The sequence below is a fragment of the Perca fluviatilis genome, chromosome 20 (assembly GCF_010015445.1).
Source record: "Perca fluviatilis chromosome 20, GENO_Pfluv_1.0, whole genome shotgun sequence".
In the NCBI taxonomy this organism is placed as follows: domain Eukaryota; kingdom Metazoa; phylum Chordata; class Actinopteri; order Perciformes; family Percidae; genus Perca; species Perca fluviatilis.
In genome coordinates this window covers 35323271-35345211 of record NC_053131.1, presented here as the reverse complement: position 1 = coordinate 35345211, position 21941 = coordinate 35323271, and the positions used below count along the sequence as shown (strand labels likewise).

At 41.2% G+C, this 21941-nt stretch overlaps 1 protein-coding gene and 3 non-coding genes across 4 annotated transcripts; all 4 read left to right on the top strand.

Annotated features, from left to right (window-relative positions):
• Window positions 1-276: 276 nt before the first annotated feature.
• Window positions 277-11312, top strand: dkc1 (dyskeratosis congenita 1, dyskerin). Its single transcript, XM_039786220.1, has 15 exons — window positions 277-307; window positions 1052-1098; window positions 1690-1776; window positions 2301-2392; window positions 3461-3645; window positions 3760-3824; window positions 4210-4336; window positions 4961-5091; window positions 5290-5433; window positions 6484-6604; window positions 7631-7749; window positions 7833-7936; window positions 8736-8778; window positions 9820-9999; window positions 11159-11312. The coding sequence occupies exons 1-15, from the start codon at window positions 292-294 to the stop codon at window positions 11222-11224; spliced, it is 1527 nt and encodes a 508-aa protein (XP_039642154.1). The 5' UTR covers window positions 277-291; the 3' UTR covers window positions 11225-11312.
• Window positions 3256-3334, top strand: LOC120550087. Its single transcript, XR_005637564.1, has one exon. It is a non-coding gene; the product is annotated as a small nucleolar RNA SNORD53/SNORD92 (small nucleolar RNA).
• LOC120550086 lies at window positions 4804-4882 on the top strand. The gene has a single exon (XR_005637563.1). It is a non-coding gene; the product is annotated as a small nucleolar RNA SNORD53/SNORD92 (small nucleolar RNA).
• On the top strand, window positions 6653-6729 carry LOC120550083. The gene has a single exon (XR_005637561.1). It is a non-coding gene; the product is annotated as a small nucleolar RNA SNORD83 (small nucleolar RNA).
• Window positions 11313-21941: the final 10629 nt, after the last annotated feature.

Sequence of the window (21941 nt, the reverse complement as noted above, 5' to 3'; positions counted from 1 at the left end):
TAGAGTAACTAAAGTAACTAGTAACTAAAGCTGTAACAGAGTAGGAGTAGAAGTAGAAAGTGGCATGAAAAGAAAAGACTAAAGTAAAGTATAAGTACCTCAACATTTGGACTGAAGTACAGTACTGGAGTAAATGTACTTAGTTACATTGTAAAGGTACTTAGTTACAGTATATTCCCGCCCTGTGGGGGTAGCAGAGGGCCCCAAAGAACCCAGGCAACCGGAAGTCCAGAAGAAGAAGGAGAAGAAGAATGAGGAGGAGCCGTCTCGCGTTCAGTCTTTCAGTTCAAGATGGCGGACACAGAGGGTGAGTGTGCAGCACGTTCCAGAGAAAACTACTATTTAAAGATGTTTAACTTTATAATAACATTATATATATGTATATATTATATATATTGAACGTGCATCTGAACCCCGTTCAATGGCTCGAACACGATCCGTTCTGCTGGCGTTATAACTTATAACTAACCCGCACGTGCAGTTTAACTGCGTTTAACGCCAGACTGCATTGAGAAAATCGGTAATTTCAAGAAATATATTTGCATAATTGTAGCTGGTGTTAATTTTTTGTATTACTGTAATGTTTTAACCGCGTTGGTTAGTCCGGCTGGTGTCTCGGGACTAAGCAGCACTCCTGTCGGACGGGTTGGAGGTTTTACAGCCGGTCCCGGTAACCGGAGGACCCACGTGGTCTGTTCTCGGTGTGTGAAACACTGCAGGAGCTCCGGTCTGAACGGGTCTGGAAACACTGGGTGTCTTCTAAAATGTGACCAGTGCCCTGTAGCTGCTCCGCCATGTGTGCAGAACGTTGGCTAATTATGGGATGTTCTGTTCTGGCGGCCTGTTAGCTTTAAGTTAGCCGCCAGATGCTAACAGCCACGTGTTGTCATGGAGGGCACGTGGGCTGCTGTGTGACTTCATTAATGATCTGAAATATCCTTACAAATAAAACAAGAGCACATTGGTTTCGGTCTTTAATTAAACGTCTATTATGTATTTGTGTATATTTTATGTAATTAACATTGTGAGTAACTTCCTGATTGTGTTTCAGTGAAGAAGAAGAAGAAAGTGAAGAGAGCCAGTGAAGATGAAGTTGGGGTGAGTTCATATTTCCTCTGAACATAAATCAGTTCATTAAGTTAATGTTTTAATTTGTCTGAACATTTAAATCAGGGGGGTCAAACTCATTTTCCCAGAAGGCCACACTGGAAAAGAGAACCACCAAGGGCCAGACATGGAGAGAGTATTTGTTTTTGTGGCTTTCTCAGACTTTTGTCACCTTTTTGTAAATTTGTTGCCTTTTCAGACTTTTTTGTTCTACAAAAGTCATCAAGTCATCTAAAGAGTTCTTGGCTGTTGTAGAATTTAGCAAATCAAACTGATTTTTTTTTAACAACTTGTTCTCAGCCTGAATATTAAACTCTCTCTCTCTGCTGCTTCTGGGGGAGTTTCAGAGTCGGCAAATCTGCCAAGTTCTGCTTTGAATGTCGGGTGCATTTAAAAAAAACACTGTCCTGTGTTTTTGGTTTGGAGCACAACTAGGAGGGACAAAATCTATTGTGAACACAAATTGATATACGGGCTGGATTTTGCCCGCGGGCCTTGAGTTTGACACCTGTGGTTTAGTAGAAGAGTTTATTTCTAGTCAATGTTCCTAACCTTAAAAATTAAATTGAATTTGTTTAACAGGAGATCCAGCAGAGCGGAGACTTCTTCATCAAACCAGAGTCTAAAGTGGCGACGCTGGACACGTCCCAATGGCCGCTCTTACTCAAGGTGACCTTAGACCTTTATTAAAATCTATAGATCTATCTATAGATAAATGTATTTATCTATCCCAATAGCCGCTCTTACTCTAGGTTACTGCTAGCTAACTTCTGTCTAACCTCTCATTGCGTTTACATTCTATATATTTAAACACTAGATGTGTAAATGTACTCTGGTTCCCTGAGAGGAGGAATAGGTTGACCGGTTAAGTACCTTCAGGGTGTGAAATGATGAAGCAGTTTATCCATTCTCCGAGCGGCAATCTTGTCTCAGTCACCCCCCCTGCTCCCGTTCTGGGGGCGGGGCCTCTCCGTCACGGCGACGGTTGTCACGGCGTTCTGCCGGCGGCGACCAGAAACCGAGCGGAGAGACGACTCGACCGGACGCTGCCGAGACGAGCCGACTGTGCTGATCACACCGACCCAGACTATCTTATAGAGATGAGCTCACCAGACTACCAAAATAAGAGCCTCTGTTCATTCTCCTCAGACAGGAAGTGAAATGGTCTCAAACTTCAACGTTTGTTTCCTCAGAACTTTGATAAGCTGAACATCCGGACGGCTCATTACACGCCGCTACCGCACGGCAGCAACCCTCTGAAGAGAACCATCCAGGACTACGTCAAGTAAGCTACTGCGAACATGCTAACACCCAGGGCTACGTCAAGTAAGCTACTGCGAACATGCTAACACCCACGGCTACGTCAGGTAAGCTACCGCTAACATGCTAACACCCAGGGCTACGTCAAGTAAGCTACCGCTAACATGCTAACACCCGTACATACGTCAGTGTACCGCTAACATGCTAACACCCAGGGCTACGCTCGTACGCTAACATGCTAACACCCAGGGCTACGTCAAGTAAGCTACCGCTAACATGCTAACACCCAGGGCTACGTCAAGTAAGCTACCGCTAACATGCTAACACCCAGGGCTACGTCAAGTAAGCTACCGCTAACATGCTAACACCCAGGGCTACGTCAAGTAAGCTACCGCTAACATGCTAACACCCAGGGCTACGTCAAGTAAGCTACCGCTAACACCCAGGCCTACGTCAAGTAAGCTACCGCTAACACCCAGGACTACGTCAAGTAAGCTACCGCTAACACCCAGGACTACGTCAAGTAAGCTACCGCTAACACCCAGGACTACGTCAAGTAAGCTACCGCTAACACCCAGACCTATGTCAAGTAAGCTACCACTAACACCCAGACCTATGTCAAGTAAGCTACCACTAACATGCTAACACCCAGACCTATGTCAAGTAAGCTACCACTAACATGCTAACACCCAGACCTATGTCAAGTAAGCTACCACTAACATGCTAACACCCAGACCTACGTCAAGTAAGCTACCGCTAACATGCTAACACCCAGACCCACGTCAAGTAAGCTACCGCTAACACCCAGGGCTATAATCTACTTCATTGAAAGTACTATTATGTTGGAGGAATATAAATCAGCTGAATGTGAACGTTGAGTGTCAGGGGGCGGGATGATGAGAATCAGAGAGGTTTCGCTAACTGGACTGAACTCTGTGATGTCACTTTCTCTTGGCTGTCTGACCAATCCCTGATAAGAACAGACACACACACAGGAGACACACATAGGAGACACATGCGTGCAGCAGTTATTGGCCAGTAGTTATGTCTGTGAGTGTGACCGTTGTTGATTCTACTTCCTGTTTCCTGTCAGGACGGGCTTCATCAACCTGGATAAGCCAGCCAACCCCTCGTCCCACGAGGTGGTGGCGTGGATCCGGAGGATTCTGCGCGTGGAGAAGACCGGGCACAGCGGCACGCTGGACCCAAAAGTCACGGGCTGCCTCATCGTCTGCGTTGACCGAGCCACGCGGTTGGTGAAGTCCCAGCAGAGTGCAGGTACTTCCTTTGTCCTGTGAAATGTGGGCGGGACTTCCTGTTAGATGTGTTTAGTGCTGCGTGTTGCCCAGTAAACCCCAGCGGCCCCCCTCACTACTCTCTGTCGTGTTGCAGGTAAAGAGTATGTGGGGATCGTTCGGCTGCACAACGCCATAGAGAGCGAACACACGCTGGCCCGGGTGAGTTGCCCGCCGCCAGATATCCTAATAACTAGAGCTTATAGATTAATCATGAATAAATCACATGTCATAACTAGATCTTATAGATTAATCATGAATTAATCACATGTCATAACTAGAGATTATAGATTAATCATGAATAAATCACGTCATAACTAGAGTTTATAGATTAATCATGAATAAATCACATGTCATAACTAGAGATTATAGATTAATCATGAATTAATCACATGTCATAACTAGAGATTATAGATTAATCATGAATTAATCACATGTCATAACTAGAGATTATAGATTAATCATGAATAAATCACATGTCATAGAAACCTGAGCCTGTGTTCTGATTGGCTGGCTGTATCATGTGACTGACGGTTTCTGTCTGCAGGGTTTGGAGATGCTGACCGGCGCTCTGTTCCAGCGGCCGCCACTGATCGCAGCCGTGAAACGCCAGCTCAGAGTCCGAACGATCTACGACAGCAAACTGATCGAGTACGACCCCGAGAGGAGGCTGGGTGAGATATTAATTAATAATTGCAGCAGACATGTTGACTTGTCATAGTAGGAAAAGCACAGCTGAGATTGATAACCTTAACAATGGATCAGTTCCATCTAGTGTCCCAGTAAGATATTTCAGTGGGTCAGCATGAACAATACCAGGACCTCTCCTAAGTGGAATGCAGCCATCAGTAATGGTTTAATACCAGGGTCTCTCCTAAGTGGAATGCAGCCATCAGTAATGGTTTAATACCAGGACCTCTCCTAAGTGGAATGCAGCCATCAGTAATGGTTTAATACCAGGGTCTCTCCTAAATGGAATGCAGCCATCAGTAATGGTTTAATACCAGGGTCTCTCCTAAGTGGAATGCAGCCATCAGTAATGGTTCTGAATACACCTGTGCTGTTCCTACTGTAACATATCAACATGTCTGCTGTGGTAAAGATCAATATTAATGTTGATGTGAACGTTGAGTGTCAGGGGGCGGGATGATGAGAATCGGAGAGGTTTCGCTAACTGGACTGAACTCAGTGATGTCACTTTCTCTTGGCTGTCTGACCAATCCCTGACAAGAACTCACACAGACGCTTTATTTTTGAAAAGTATTAGATGAGTTTTTAATCTTTCTCTGGCTGTTCAGGAATCTTCTGGGTGAGCTGTGAAGCAGGAACGTACATCCGGACGCTGTGTGTCCACCTGGGCCTGATGCTTGGGGTCGGAGGTCAGATGCAGGAGCTGAGGAGAGTCCGCTCCGGCGTGCTGGGAGAGAAGGTGAGAACCACTTCCTGTTTCCTGTCTGTGGGACCCAGAGTGTTGAGTTGCATCCTGCTGCTCTGTGCAGGTTTGCTAATGAAACTCTGGAACAGGAAACTGCAGCGGAGACGCACGCCGCCGTCTGTAGAGACGGTGCAGCCTCACCACTGTGACATCATCATGACATCACTCTGACATCATGTGTTTGTGTTTTAGGACCACATGGTGACGATGCACGACGTTCTGGACGCTCAATGGCAGTTTGATCACAACAAAGACGAGACGTACCTGCGGAGAGTCATCTTCCCTCTGGAGAAACTGCTGGTGTCCCACAAACGCCTCGTCATGAAGGACAGTGCTGTGAGTACTAATATATACTGTAATATATAACTATACTATATAATAGATGGAGAAACTGCTGGTGTCCCACAAACGCCTCGTCGTGGACAGTGCCGTGAGTAAGATAGATATCTATCTTATATAAAGGACAGTGCCGTGAGTACTACTTTAATATCACTGCAGTGCTCGGCATAAGTTTATGAACCCATGCTAAAAAAATCATCTTTTGGAAATTGATCTTAATGCCTTAATTAAAAAATGAAGAAACATCCAACCTTTTAAGGACTCCAATTATCTTAGTGAATGAATAATGTATTGTAAATGTTCTTCCTTAAAATACAGGGGGCATAAGTCGGTACACCCCTGTTAGATTCCCATAGAGGCAGGCAGATTTTTATTATAAAGGAGTTATTTCATGGATCCAGGATACTATGTATCCTGATAAAGTTCCCTTGGCCTTTGGAATTAAAATACCCCCCCCCCCATCATCACATACCCTTGACCATACCTAGAGATTGGCATGGGGTACTTTCCATTAAAATCATCTCTCAATGCAATTCAAACCAGCTGTTGGGCTAACCAACATAAGGGTATGGTGAAGGGTATGTGATGATGGTGGGTGGGTATGGTGAAGGGTATGTGATGATGGTGGGTGGGTATGGTGAAGGGTATGTGATGATGTGGAGGGGTATGGTGATTACCAAGGCCAAGGGAACTTTATCAGGATGCTTAGTACCCTGGATCCATGAAATAACTGGCTTTTAAAAATAATATGCCTGCCTCTATGGGAATTTAACAAGGGTGGAGTGACTTATGCCCCCTGTATTTATGCAAGAAAATTGGTATGATTAAAGGCTGGATTTTCCCTCCCTTTTCTTTTTTTTTTTTTTTTTTTTAAGTCAAGATCCATTTACAAAAGATGATTTTTAATTTTTTTTTTATTTACTTTTTTAATTCTCGTTTTTAGTCAACTTTATTATGGGGGTGTATGAACTTGCTTAGCTCTGTATATCCCCCTAACATAACTAATAAGCTGTGTGTGTGTGTGTGTGTGTGTGTGTGTGTGTGTAGGTGAACGCCATCTGTTACGGGGCGAAGATCATGCTGCCAGGCGTCCTGCGCTACGAGGACGGCATCGAGATGAACCAGGACATCGTCGTCATAACAACCAAGGGAGAGGCCATTTGCACAGGTGAGACACAGCTGCTTGGGGGGGGGGGTGTTGGTGTCTGCATGTGTGGCCACATGATGAGATATATAGATGCAGCAGCCTTCGGGCCGTGATGACCTGCTATCTATCACCCTTCTCTGATGGTTTCACCAACGCTCAACCATAATCTAACATGACCCAGTCTCAGGGGAAGTAATCTAACATGACCTAGTCTCAGGAAGTAATCTAACATGACCCAGTCTCAGGGGAAGTAATCTAACATGACCTAGTCTCAGGAAGTAATCTAACATGACCCAGTCTCAGGGGAAGTAATCTAACATGACCCAGTCTCAGGGGAAGTAATCTAACATGACCCAGTCTCAGGGGAAGTAATCTAACATGGCCCAGTCTCAGGGGAAGTAATCTAACATGACCCAGTCTCAGGGAAGTAATCTAACATGACCCAGTCTCAGGGGAAGTAATCTAACATGACCTAGTCTCAGGAAGTAATCTAACATGACCCAGTCTCAGGAAGTAATCTAACATGACCCAGTCTCAGGGGAAGTAATCTAACATGACCTAGTCTCAGGAAGTAATCTAACATGACCCAGTCTCAGGAAGTAATCTAACATGACCCAGTCTCAGGAAGTAATCTAACATGACCCAGTCTCAGGGGAAGTAATCTAACATGACCCAGTCTCAGGGGAAGTAATCTAACATGACCCAGTCTCAGGGGAAGTAATCTAACATGACCCAGTCTCAGGGGAAGTAATCTAACATGACCCAGTCTCAGGGGAAGTAATCTAACATGACCCAGTCTCAGGAAGTAATCTAACATGACCCAGTCTCAGGGGAAGTAATCTAACATGACCCAGTCTCAGGGGAAGTAATCTAACATGACCCAGTCTCAGGGAAGTAATTTAACATGACCCAGTCTCAGGGGAAGTAATCTAACATGACCCAGTCTCAGGGGAAGTAATCTAACATGACCCAGTCTCAGGGGAAGTAATCTAACATGACCCAGTCTCAGGGGAAGTAATTTAACATGACCGTGTGTTTTCTCATCAGCTGTTGCTCTGATGACGACGGCGGTGATCTCGACGTGTGATCACGGCATCGTGGCGAAGATCAAGAGGGTGATCATGGAGAGAGACACGTATCCTCGGAAGTGGGGGCTGGGCCCCAAGGTAACTACCAACCCTCCCTTAACAGGTTATTCTAAATAACCCTTTAATGAAGGCTGTTTAAATATGAAACGTGTTTCCATCAGGCGAGTCAGAAGAAGATGATGATTCAGAAAGGACTCCTGGACAAACACGGGAAGCCCAACGGCAGCACGCCGAGCGACTGGAAGAAAGACTACGTAGACTACAGGTACGCCTCACCTGAGGACCAATAATATCAACATGCATACATACATGGTTATGATGATACGCAGACAGTTACCACTGGGGGAGCTGCCGTGCTCTGTTACAGGTTAGGTTTTAGTATTTGTGTGTCTATGATATAATTAGGGCTGGGCAATATATTTATCGTGATATGAGACTAGATATAGTCTTAGATTTTGGTCTAAGTATATCGTAAATGGCTTAAGTGTTGTATTTTCCTGGTTTTAAAGGCTGCATTACAGTAAAGTTATGTCATTTTCTGAACTTAACAGACCTAAAGTACCTTTACCCACTTAGTCATTATATCTACATTACTGATGATTATTTATTTAATATCTCATTGTGAAGATGTTTTGTTAAAGCACCAATTGTAAACCCTAGAAGATCGCCACAATATCGACATCGAGGTGTTAGGACAAGAATATCGCGATATCTGATTTTCTCCGTATCGCCCAGCCCTAGATAGATAGATAGTAAGCAGACGGTTATCCCTGGGGAGCTGCTGGGCTCTGTTACAGGTTAGGGTTTAGTATATGTATTCTGTGTATATGATATAATAAGCAGACAGTTATCCCTGGGGGAGCTGCCGTGCTCTCTCAGGGAGTCGCTCTGCTACAGGAACTCTCAGTTCTGAGCTCCTTCAGTCAGCTGATTGCTGAGCTGCAGCTCACTGAGTCACAGTGATGTCATCACTCGCTGATGAGTCACACTGATGTCATCACTCTGACCGTTTGAATGGCAATGATGATCTTCAGTGTTTGAGTAAAAACGTTTTGTTTTGGCAGTGTCTCCAAGGCGACGGAGGAGTCGGCTGACACTTCAGCAAAGGTAAACTGGACATTAATATTTCTTAATGTTGATCTGATTGTTACTACTTCATGTTTTTAAACTCGTTGATACTAGGGTTGTCACCATTCTCCAAATCCACTTACATCCATTCTAAGGTCACGGTTCTGTTCTCGATTTTTACTTATTTTTAAAGCACAGGTTGCTATGCCATTATTAGACTAATTTGTATGTAAAAATATATCTGACCTTTGTTTGCAATGTACCACACTACATTGTCAAATTTAAAACCTTTGACAACATAATGTAACAACCTATCTTCAGTCAATTGGAAACTTTGTCAATAAATTAGAAATAAAAGTTTTAAAATAGTTTAGATTAGGCAATTGTTATGGTTGAAGACAGCGCTGCCTTGAAGGCTTAGTTGGGGGCTTAAAACACCCTGGAGCCAGCACAGCAGACAGAGCAAGGAGGATGACTTGGCAGTCAGCCAACTTGTTGCTCTTTAATATAACAAATATAAGCTGCTCTGTTTAGGCTACAAGACCTGCATGCAGGCTGAAATTCAACCGTGCGGTTTTGTTGGGATAAAGCTATAAGCAGAAGGAATCTCGGCTAGCTGCTAGGCTAATGTGCACTGGTAAACACACAGAATATAATACACGCACATAGCAGAGCTCCCAAACAGTTTTTTAGTAGACAACGTGAACATTGTCGATATAACTCGGACTTGGAAATTATAATACTTCCACACGCTTCTTCTGCATCTGCAATTGCCATGGTAACTTCTGACTTGCTGTTGCTAAGTTACAGAGTTCAACACGTGTTTTTGTGACATTGGGGCGTGGCAGTATCAACGATTCCTTTTTTTTTATTAGATATTCAAGATTGTAACTTAATTTTGATTTCAAATCGAAATCGTGACACCCTTAGTTGATACGGTTTCTTTCATCACATTGAACTAAAGTGAATATTTAAAGATCAGTTGCAGCCTGTCTGATTGGCTGCCTGTCTCCGATTGGCTGTATGGCTCTGATTGGCTCCCTGTGTGTGTGATGTCACTAATGACTCTCTGACCTTCAGAGGAAGAGGGAGGCGGCAGACAGTGACGGCGAAGCCCCCACGACACCCAGCACGCCGAGCGCTGAGGACGGGAAGAAAGAGAAGAAGAAAAAGAAGAAAGAGAAGAGGGTCAAACTAGAGGAGGCGGAGCCTGAAGAGACGGGGGCAGAGCCTGAGACAGGGGCGGAGCCAGAGACAGAGGTGAGTTACATCATCAAACTGTCGGGAGATATTTATACAACCGCTGGTTTAATCCAACATTAAAGTTAATATAATGAAGTCAAACAGTTTGATTCCTAAGATAACTTGAACCATGTCTACATTAACCCTGGTTGGCTATCGTAGGGATTAGGGGTCTCTAAAATAATCGGTTCACATTCGTTTCGCCATTCAAGCTCTACCGATTTAGAATCAAATAGAATTCCAGAAATCTATTCATTTAAAAAAAATCGTTTTGTAATGGCATATATACTATTGTCCTGAAATTAGTTTAGCTCGCCATTCCCATAGATGGCGCTGCATCAAATTCCCACTGACGCCTGGGCACTCTTATAATAATCAGAACGAGTGCAGCGCAAGTAGTTTAGTCAGCGCAAACCTCCCAGAATCATGCTATATGCAGGCTCTGCAAAGCCAAAGTTAAGTATTTTGGAAACGCTCCCATTGTACACGGTCAGCCAGAGATTAAAGAACAACCTGAAGTAACCAACATGTCAGTCTCTCAATGCTCTAAACTCTCCAACTCTCAACCCCAAGCTTTTTAAGTTTTTTATAATTGAATTAAATGTATCTGAAAGCTTGGCACTTCAGTTTTTAGTTGCAAAAGTTTTTTTTTTTTTTATGAAGACATATACAATATCAAACAACATTTAGTTAGTAGTTTCTTTTCTTTTAAATTGTCAACTGAAATCACATGGTGGGAAAGGGTAACTACATTTACACACTGGGAATAGTTTTTGTAATCTAATCAATTTGGAATTGAATCTGGAGCCTAAAAATCGTTTTTTCTGACTTGTATGTCTGATTGGGTTAGGGTGTTAAAACGCTGCTAGAACAGTCCTTTAATGAGAAGATAAGAAGCAACCTTAAAGAACAGCTTATCGCAACACCAGATGATCAAAATGTAAATTAAGAATTTTGCAATTTATAACTTGTCATAACTTGTTATAACTGTCAGCAGGCTAACGCTAGGCCGGATTCTAGCATCGCGTGCAACGATGCATCTGTTGCAGGAAGTTGGAGGCTCTGATTCAGCATTACATCATCTCTAAATACCTCTAAACACTGTAACTGTTAACCAGCCACACATGTTTAAATATAACTTTAATTTAATGTTTAAATAATTCCTTTTGTGCTGCAGGTTGTTGAAAGTACCAAGAAGAAAAAGAAGAAGAAGAAACAGAAAGACGGCGATGCGTCGGAGTGATGACCGATCAACCAATCGGTGAACAGGAAACTGGACGCAAAGCATTCTGGGAGTTTTATTATAATGGACTGCATGAACGCAGAGAGAAGAGGACTGTTTTTGTTTTTTATATATTTTATTTTTTTCAGCTGTAAATACCTAACGGGAAGTCTGTAATTTGAAAATAAAAGTCTGTTTTTCTGTATTTGCATTTTTAAGCTGTTTATATTTTAACAGTGTAATCAACTAAATCAGACATCGCATCTATATCTGGATGAACAGGAAAAAAATACATTTTTTATTTAGTGAATATTTCAATTTTATTTAGTGTCAAATCATAACCGGAATTATCTCAGGAGACTTTACAGATGGAGTCGGTCTAGACCACACTCTATAATTTACAAGGACCCAACAATTCCAGTGATTTTCCCCAAGAGCATGCATGAATGTGTAAGTGTAACAGTGGTGAGGGAGAAACTCTTTTAGGAAGAAACCTGGGACAGACCCAGGCTCTTGGTAGGTGGTGTCTGATGGTGCCGGTAGGGGCTGTCATGAACAATGGCAATAATAGTCACAATAAAGATATAAAATCGGTGTTCAGGGAACTTTAGTACAGTGAATATAAAGTCAATGTTCAGGGAACTTTCCAGTGAAGAACAGCCAACGGACTTATCTTATTTTAATCATTTCTTTCAGGTGAGTAAATGTACGCGTCTGTCGTGTTGTGTTTAATCTACTACTGTGCTTTGTTCAATTAGTAACATTACACTAAATGGCCACGGCGCAATCATGATGCGTAACTTGGAGTCGAGATTGTGTATTAAAAAAAGCGACAAAATCCTCTATCTGAAATAAAAACGGAAAAAAGTGGCAAATTTAGGGAAATGCAACAATCATTGGAAATGTGAGAAACATTTAAAAAAAAAGGAACCAAAACTTGTAAAAAGCCCCCCCATAAATCCTGCCTATGTGTACATAGTTATATGATCGAAGAAATAGTGAATTAATGTGTGCTATATGAGAGTGAATGCTTGGTTTCAAACATGTAGGTGAGTTGGCCTGACGTGTGTCTGAGAGACTGTTCCAGAAGCAAGCAGCCAACTGACTGCTGGTTCTTTCATTCTTCTTTCAGGAGAAGCATCTTTTAAATCTGTCTTTTATTGACAAAATGCAGTATACAGAGAATCAGGTAAATGGTAAACCTATGAAGATAAAAATAAAAACGCTGAAATAACACTCATTACATAGAAAAATAAATAAGAGGTACATGAAAACATATGTATAATTAGTCAGAGGTTTCAGGGGGAAAAAGCTCTACATTTTCCACAATTTTAATACTTTTTTGTTATCCAACGATCTAAGTAGAGATTTAAATTCTATGAGAAAAGGTACAAAATTAAGAGATGAATTAGAACATTTCTTCTTGTGAATATAAAATGTGGCATACAGAATGATGAATGAATTATATACTCCAGAGCAGCATTTCCTGAATTATGGTAGAAACAGGTGATATATTTAAGGTTAAAGGTGTCGACAAAGTTGGTGGGTTCAAAAAAGTAAAACTCCGTATCCGTCTGTAGGAGCCACATATTGTATGTTGTTTGGGGGCTGGGAGGAACACTTTCTGTTGACAGCCGCACTAATAATAACCAATTTCCGACCAGAGGGATTTTTGCAGTTCCTAGAACATAGCGTTGCTAGAAGCCTTTTTTTTTCTCGTGTTCCGACTGGACCAATTTGGGGATTATTAAGTTCCTCTGGCCACAGTTCCTGTAACTCTTTCAGCTCCTACTTCAGGGCAGTGTGTTTCCCTTTTCCGCATCTTTTTAATATTGTATTAACTTCACTGTTTAGCATGCCTTCTACTTTTGTATACAGGTCTTAAATTTAATTTAATTTTAAACTACAGTTATTTGTACATGCACACATGAAGCCTACCTGCTTGATTAAAAAGAGCAGCATCAGGTTAAATGGCTGTGGTATAACAAAATATTGTGGTGGTTAGATGGCTGTGTTATAATAAAAGGTCTTTTGTGTTCAAAATCCTGACCTGTTGACATTCTTGTGACATTTTTGTGTTATCATCACAAAAGGTCTATACTGGCATCCTCCTAGCCATAGGAACTGGCTCCTACCAGCAGACGCCACATGCAGAACAGCGGGGGGGACTCTTCTCCTGCTATTGTATTAAATTCGTTAACCCGACACGACACAACACCGTCTCTCTCTCTCTCTCTCTCTCTGTCTGTCTCTCTCTCTCTCTCTCTCTGCGCACACACACGGTCCGGTTCTGGTGGTTGATGAAGCAGTTATGTGCTGTTTATCTCTCATAACGGGCCAGTTGGGTAGCACAATGCCATGAGTCCATGACGCTAATGTCTGATTACTCCACATATTCATTGTGAAATTTGGTGATTACATTCTGCAGCAATCAGCAGCGTTCTCTGTCAGGTAAATACAGTAGTACAATGTCTTCCTCTGATGCTACTGTAGAAGTAGGCTAGCCTACACTGTAAGGCCGGTTACACACTTGATGCGTCGCGTGAGTGTGTCAGCTGCGTGGCGTGGCGGTTTTTATTTGGGCTCCCATGTTAACAGGTTAGAGCTTACACACTGCCTGTGTGACACGCACGTCTCAGGCGTGGCTCGAGCTGCGCCGAAAACGCATGCCTGCTAGAAATAGTTTCTCTGCTCTCCCATGTTATGTCTTGTTTTACGTCTTCTGTTTTCCCGCCTGTGTGATTACCTGTCCCCGCCCCTATGTGGTGCACCTGTGTCTCATTGTCTCCCCTGTCTTGTGTATTTAAGTTCAGTCTTTCCTTTACTCCTGTGTGAGATTGTCTGTTGCCTTGTGAGCAGCCTTCCAGCGGTGTTTTTCCCTGTTTCCTGATTCCTGACTGTCGTTTCCTGGACACTGTTGGCTGTAAGTTTAATTAGTGCTTTAATAAAACCGTTGAACTTTACTGACCTGAGTCATGCATTTATGGGTCCATCTCCCGGTGTTCTTCGGAGAGGAGAACTATGCCCAAAATAGACAAATCCGTTTGAAGCCAGATGTTAAAAATAGTTTTAGTATTTTTTAGTCCACTTGAAACATGTAGCTGTTGTCTAGCAATACGATTTCTAGTTATAAATATGCCCAGATACTTAATGGAATCGTTAACTGGGATATGTCCAATTACACAATCATCACAACTATGCAGAGATAAGATTTCATATTTAAACATATTCAATCTTAAACCTGAAGCCTATCATAAGTTAGAGTTCCATAACTGGTTCTTGTCCTTTTTTAAATAACTCATAGTGTCATCTGCCAATAGGGACATTTTTAACTCCTTACCAAATATTGAGATTCCTTCAAAATTTGTCAGATATAATTTTAAGCGACAATAATTGGGTGACTAAAATAAATAAGAAGGGGGAGATAGGGCACCTATGTGTGCTCTCTCTGGATCAAACACCATCACCGCACACAGCAGCACTGCTGCATCTTTGATTCAACCATTTAGTACTTCACTTAATCTCAGAGGAACAGATTACATTCACACAACTACATTACATCCACAGTCTTCACATTGATCCATTAGAGGATGAATACATCACATCAAAGTCCAGAAAATCATTCATACAAAAATGTCATATCTTTCAGTTTTAGAACACACCAATTTTTTTTTTTGTCTGCTTGAAATTTTAGCAGTTCATGTCCAATGAATAGCTTGAAATGGTACAAAGGTAAGTGGCTAACTGCCTGAGGTTAAAAAAAAAAAAAAGTAAGGTTACCCAAAACTGAAAAATAATGTACATTTCAGTATTTTTCAAAAAGGCCTTTTTCATGGAACAAGAAATGGGTAAACAACGTAAAGCTGTTCTGCAGCAATGGAGGTTGATCAAGCTTTGAAAGTTGGTGCTACCAATTCCCATAGGTGTTCACACTGGTCAGGATTACTTACAACCCCCTCTGTTTGTATAAAAGTATTGTTGGAACACACTTATGGGATTAGTTTTGTGACTTTAATTCCAAGCAAAACGTCTCAAGTATCAAACAAAAAACACTAACTCAAGCAAAAAAAATGGTCACCTTAAAGGTAAAACTTAAAACGTGCAAACAAAACATTTGTGTAGTTGTAAACTATTGGTCTTTTATTTGTTTGATATGATGTCCTTCTGTTTACAGTTCCCTCTGCTTCTTTCTCAATGATCAGTCTTTTGCTCTCTCTCCATCACGTCTGCAGTCATGCTCCCAGCTTTCTCCTTTGCGCTCCCTGAGTTTTTGCTTGCGATTCTGACACAGAAATCTCACGTGGGCAGGTCTTACAGGGGTGCGTCCCCATTGGCTAATGAGTGTTAAGGGAAAGTTTGAGTGACAGCTCAGCCTCAGTGCAGGTAAACTAACGTTATAGACTCAGAGTCTGGTCTGGAGGACACACAAGCCACTCCACAGCGGATTACTACAAGATTAATAAAGTGTAAGTATTGATCATCTGTCTATCTGTCTATCTATCTCTATCTGTCTATATATATCTCTATCTGTGATCTACGTTGCAAGTATGGTTACTAGACATTTGTTGTTTTGTGTTAAGTTACTAGCTAGCTAGTAAAGCTGTTTAAGTTAGCATTTAACGTTAGCTATACTGCTAACGTTATCTAAAACTTGTAGCCACCGGCTACCTTACTGAGCTAACCATGGGAATCATGTATTCTTCGTGAGGCCTTACTCAATGGAGCTGTATTAATTATCGTCTTCTCTCTGTAGAGACCTGCAGGACCCGAGCAGAGCTACGATGCTCTCCCAGGTAACCTTAGGTTAGTAACGTAGCTATATTATGGTCTATTAGGAAAAATTATTATCCAGCTAACTACTAATTGTTGTGGTTGCTATTGGCCTGATAATACACAATGCTAGAGTATTGGTTAAGTTGTACAATGTAGAAGCTGTGAATATAATGTATTATATCTAGAGGTCTTGTCTTCTGTTGCATTTGCAAGCAGGTCAGCATAAGGAAAGTGTTCATAGTGTTTTTAAAGCCTACACATTTGCTAATGGCTACTTAAAAGCAAGTTATTTTAATTGTAAATCACACAACCTTGGAAGCCTTAGTTATCAGTAAGAACTTTGTTACCATTTGATTTGTGTAAGAAACTTTGTTATAATTTTCTATCACAGCTCACATCAGGCAGACCAACCAGGAGGACGTGGAGCAGCAGAGGGAGAGGAGCCTTCAATCTCTCTGTGGAGGAAACGCTGTGTTCGAAGGCTTCAAACAGCCAGGGTATAGACCAATAGCGTATGTATTGATCATATTTTGCTCAGATACTCAATTAACACTTACAATAACCTTTTTCTTAAGTTTTCATTGGTGTACTTGTAGTTTCTTAGGCCATTGTATGTCAATATATCCTACTACAGTATACTGTCCTGTAATTTAATTTGTGTTTACATTGTCTTACTGTAATTATATTTTAAAATGCACATAATATATTAAAACATTTTTTTACATTCACCCTTATCTGTTTGGTTCATTATATAAAACAGGAAATAAGGTTGAGACTATTATAATGCTTTATTTTTCGTCCAATATAAAACTTCACATACATAATGGATATTTGAACATATTTTGCTGGGGCCCCGGTGGTAGAAGAAGCTGGAACTCATTATTTGCAGTAAATCACAGGTCAGGGTCAGTTTTTCATCACCAACAATACACAAACATACTGAGTAATTGGGTTATGTATATATTTCACATATTCAGTTTCACCTAAGGCAAGCTGTATTTCTCTGCTGACTTTTGTCTGCAACAACACTTCTGAGGGTGGTGCAGGAATATCACACAACTCCTGGATGCCTGGGATCATCTGGTCTCCTGAGCTCACCGTTGGCCCACCGCTCCAGTCTGGACGACAGCCTTTTCTGCAGGACAGTTCTCTGAAGGGCTGGGATGTGGCTGTAGTCCTTCACTTCCTTGACTTCTTATTGTAAAGCTTGAAGTATCTTATTGGATGATAAAAAAGTGTTTGAAATTAGCTCAATAATAAATAATTGTAATAAAGCCTGCACTCTAGAAACATTTATCTAGCTTTTCTGAACACTACTGGAACACTTATTTCTGTAATATTATTGATCATACTTCTAGATTCCTACCTCCACATTGACTACATTTGTAAAGTAAGATATGGCCAGCCACCAGGACACATGCACATCACATCAAACCATAAGGATCACTAAGCAAAGTATTTGTCAAGGGCCTGGTGTGTTAGTTAAAGTACATAGTTTGGACAGTAGTAACACTATGCATTAATTCTAAATATTGTTGACATTTACAGCGCTAAGCATCGTAGCTCTGCTCGGGTCCTGCAGGTCTCTACAGAGAGAAGACGATAATTAATACAGCTCCATTGAGTAAGGCCTCACGAAGAATACATGATTCCCATGGTTAGCTCAGTAAGGTAGCCGGTGGCTACAAGTTTTAGATAACAGGCTCGTTCGAGATGAGCCAGATCTGCGCAGAATCGATCACCGGCGATCGGCGCCCAATGCATGCCGGTTAGATTTGTGTCCGACTTGATCCCGACTTGCTCTGACGTCATGCACACGTGGGCAACGATAATCTCACGAGACCAAGGCGGCCGCAGTTCTGAGACGCAGGTAGCGCAGTTGCTTTTCACCGACTGCAAGAGCCAGGCGGACGCAGGCGGACCCAGTGCATGCTGGGAAACGCTGGCCTCTCAGCTGATCGAACAGCTGATTGGTTCAGAATCGACTCAACATGATGACGTTTTATATAAACTTTTTATTGATTTTGAATCGGAGGGATTTTAACTATTTGTCTGATTTAAAGGCTTAATCTGTACAGAACACATGTTGTGAGGCTGATAGTTATGTTTAGAAGTCAGAGACTAAATCTGTTCAGACTACGGATCACCTACAGTCTGTTGGTAATTAAAATCAGCAACAGATCACATGTAGAGAATTTTGACAGCTACTCTTTCATAATAAAATCAACTGGAGATTGTGTAGGAGCTGATATATGGGTCTGATAAAATTTTATTAAATCGGAATCGGACCCGAACGGACCACAGTGTTTATGTCACTTCCTGTTCAGCCTGAAGGCTGCTGGAGTCAGCTGGAAAACTGTCCGACTTGAGAGCGGACTTTTGTCCCCACCCCCGGCTGCTGCCACCTGCTCTCGTCTACTTTACAGGCGAGGCGCAGTTCATCTCGAACGAGCCTAGTGTTAGCAGTATAGCTAACGTTAAATGCTAACTTAAAAAAGCTTTACTAGCTAGTAACTTAACACAACGAAACAACAAATGTCTAGTAACAATGCTTGGTTACTAGATACAGATAATATATATATGATCAATACTTACATTTTATTAATCTTATAGTAATCCCCTGTGGAGTGGCTTGTGTGTCCTCCAGACCAGACTCTGAGTCTATAACGTTAGTTTACCTGCACTGAGGCTGAGCTGTCACTCAAACCTTCCCTTAACTTTCCCTTAACACTCATTAGCCAATGGGGACGCACCCCTGTAAGACCCGCCCACGCAAGATTTCTGTGTCAGAATCACAAGCCAAAACTCAGGGAGCGCAAAGGAGAAAGCTGGGAGCATGACTGCAAACGTGATGGAGAGAGCAAAAGACTGATCATTGAGAAAGAAGCAGAGGGAACTGTAAACAGAAGGACATATCAAACAAATAAAAGACCAATAGTTTACAACTACACAAATGTTTTGTTTGCAAGTTTTAAGTTTTACCTTTGAGGTGACAATTTTTTTGCTTGAGTTAGTGTTTTTTGTTTGATACTTGAGAAGTTAAAGTCACAAAACTAATCCCATACACACTGTGGTACCATACCCTCGTGAGCATTATTTGAACAGTATTGTACTTCAGAAAGTAGTGTGTTGCTATAAAAATGGTGGGAAAAAGGCAATTAACAATGGAAGAGAGACAGACCATCATAACACTTAAGAATGTTGGTCTTTCCTACAGAGAAATTGCGAAGAAAGTCAAGGTGTCAGTGAGTACATTATTCTTCACCCTCAAAAGGCACTTAGAAACTGGGGGAAACTGACAGGAAGAGGTCTGGCAGACCCAAAGCCACAACAGAATCAGAAGACAAGTTTCTGAGAGTCAACAGCTTGTGTGATAGGCGGCTCACAGGACAACAGCTTCAAGCACAGCTTAATAGTGGTCGTAATAAGCAAGTCTCAGTTTCAACTGTAAAGAGAAGACTTGGAGCTGCAGGTTTGATAGGTCGAGTTGCAGCAAGAAAGCCATTGCTAAGACGTCAGAATAAGAAAAAGAGACTTGCCTGGGCCAAGAAACACAATGGAATACTGAAGACTGGAAGAAGGTGCTATGGATTGATGAATCAAAATTTGAAATCTTCGGTTCATCACGCAGGATTTTTGTACGCCGTCGAGTAGGTGAAAGGATTGTTCCTCAGTGTGTGACATCAACTGTCAAACATGGAGGAGGAAGCATGATGGTCTGTTTTGCTGGATCCACGGTCGGTGATTTGTACAGAGTGAAAGGCACCCTGAACCAAAACCGCTACCACAGTATTTTGCAGCGCCATGCAGTACCCTCTGGTATGCGCCTAGTTGGTCAGCGGTTCATCCTACAGCAAGATAATGACCCAAAACATAAGTCCAAGATATGCCAAAACTACCTTAGCAAAAAAGAACAAGATGGGAAGCTTAAAAACATGCACTGTAAGAAAAGATACACCATATCTACTCAATAAAAATGAGGCAACAGATTACAAGTGTAATGGGTATATAAAATGCCCTTATATATTAGTTTAAAAAAACAAACTGTTACCCCCTCCTATTTATTTTATTTTATTACATTTAAGATAACAGTTTCATGTTATTCACTTCATGCCAGTAGATGGCGCTGTTGCACTGTTTCACCATAGTGGGTTGCCGTGGAGACGGTAGCTCCAGTGCTGAGAAATAAACATCCAGTGGTTGAGAAAGACATAATTTCTGTATCTCCACTTCTTTCCAACCCACAGGTATATTTTTAAACCTTTCCAATCTCTGTTAATATGTATCAAAAGAGTATATCACTAGTACGGTTGTCTATATGATGGATGTTGTCATGTTCTGTGTAGAAAGGTTATTAGGAGGTGTTTATATGTATTTGCTAGCAGCTTTAGCTAGCGAGCTAGCAGAAGCTAGTTGAAGTTAGCCCGTCACCGTCAGTGAACGCTCCGTTCTCTCATCTTTCTGTACGGACCGTAAACAGTGTCGTGTTGATTGAACATCAGTATGTTTAAGCATAATATGTAACGTCTATTATTCTCTGTACTTTTTATCATTTTGTTTGTATTGCCGCTGCTCTGTTCAGTATACATTTTGTTAGCCAGAGCCTGTCAATGTTCTATGGAGGCTACGCCGCCGTCAGTTGATGTGCGTGTGCCGGTAGACACACACGCAAACGGCAGACCGATGCGTTGTCTTGGTGATTGATTATCACACCGTCACGTAACCAGTTTAAATCTTAATATAGTATTCTTGGTATTTGATCTATGAAAAGATTGTTTGTATTGTAATGTAGCTCATAGAAGTAATCCAATGTAGCCTCTGAGCTGTTGTATGTGTTCACTTTAAAGGAATAATCTAACAGATAGCAAGATAGCCATGTAGCCTGTGTCTACCTACTTGGAAGTGCTATAGCAATTGTTTCAAGATATAATATGATCTATAGTGTCATTTATTGATGTATATTTGATATGTTATACCGTAAGACTGGTATCTATTTCACAATTACTAATAATAGTTATTAATGGATGTTGTATTTTATCTGATCTATACCAATGTGTTACATATTGGTTTGTTTATTGTATTCAGTGTAATTATAGACCATTTATATATGATATAGTCCATGTAATGGCTAAAGCTACAGTTTAGGATCTCGTAGTATTGAGATATTTATATAAGTATAGTGTATTTTATAATTGTATGTGTTGGTAATTGTCCAGTGTCCTAGTGTGTGCTAGGCCTATCTGTTGGCATTGTTATTTAATTACTTTTTGAAAAGAAACTAAAACAACAAAAAAGAGAGATATTTGGCTGAGAAATAAACATCCAGTGCTTGAGAAAGACATCATTTCTGTATCTCCACTTCTTTCCAACCCACAGTGCTATCCAGCCTGTGGCTTTGTACCTGCCCAGATTCCCCTAGGTCTGAGGCCGGTAACAATAGCAATATTATTAATTAAATTTCACATGGTTTGGTATTGAGTAAATATTAATTAAATGAGACCCTTAATAGTTATCCATTTAATATGAGTATCTTCGAATAGAAAACAGTACAGAATTAATTATAACCTAAACAAAAATATTGAGTTGATTTGAAAAAGACACTCCCTAATGTGTAAATAGTACTAATAAAAATGTATTTAATTCTACATATCAATGATATATAATTGAGTAATAATCATCTACATTAATCTGCACATCGATTTGAATTTAATCAATGCAATGAATTAAATCTAAATATTCTTTCTTAGGAATAACTATGGCCCAGAAAAGTACAGAACTTAACAAATACTCAAATAAGAAATTTATTAACAATTCACTTTTGTGCTTTCGACTCATTGTAGTAGTGCCGGGCAGTATACCGGTATACCGGTATTAATTTCCCATATGATATGAATTTTTCATATACTGCAAAACCGCAGAGAATGCTACGGCCGAATTGATCTGCTAGTGACTTCAGAACAGGAGC

Bases quoted from the DNA above. Each gene is read 5' to 3' on its own strand.
- dkc1 (XM_039786220.1), top strand. The intron at 4,337-4,960 runs GTGAGATATTAA...CTGGCTGTTCAG, and splicing joins CGACCCCGAGAGGAGGCTGG to GAATCTTCTGGGTGAGCTGT. The intron at 8,779-9,819 runs GTAAACTGGACA...TCTGACCTTCAG, and splicing joins CGGCTGACACTTCAGCAAAG to AGGAAGAGGGAGGCGGCAGA.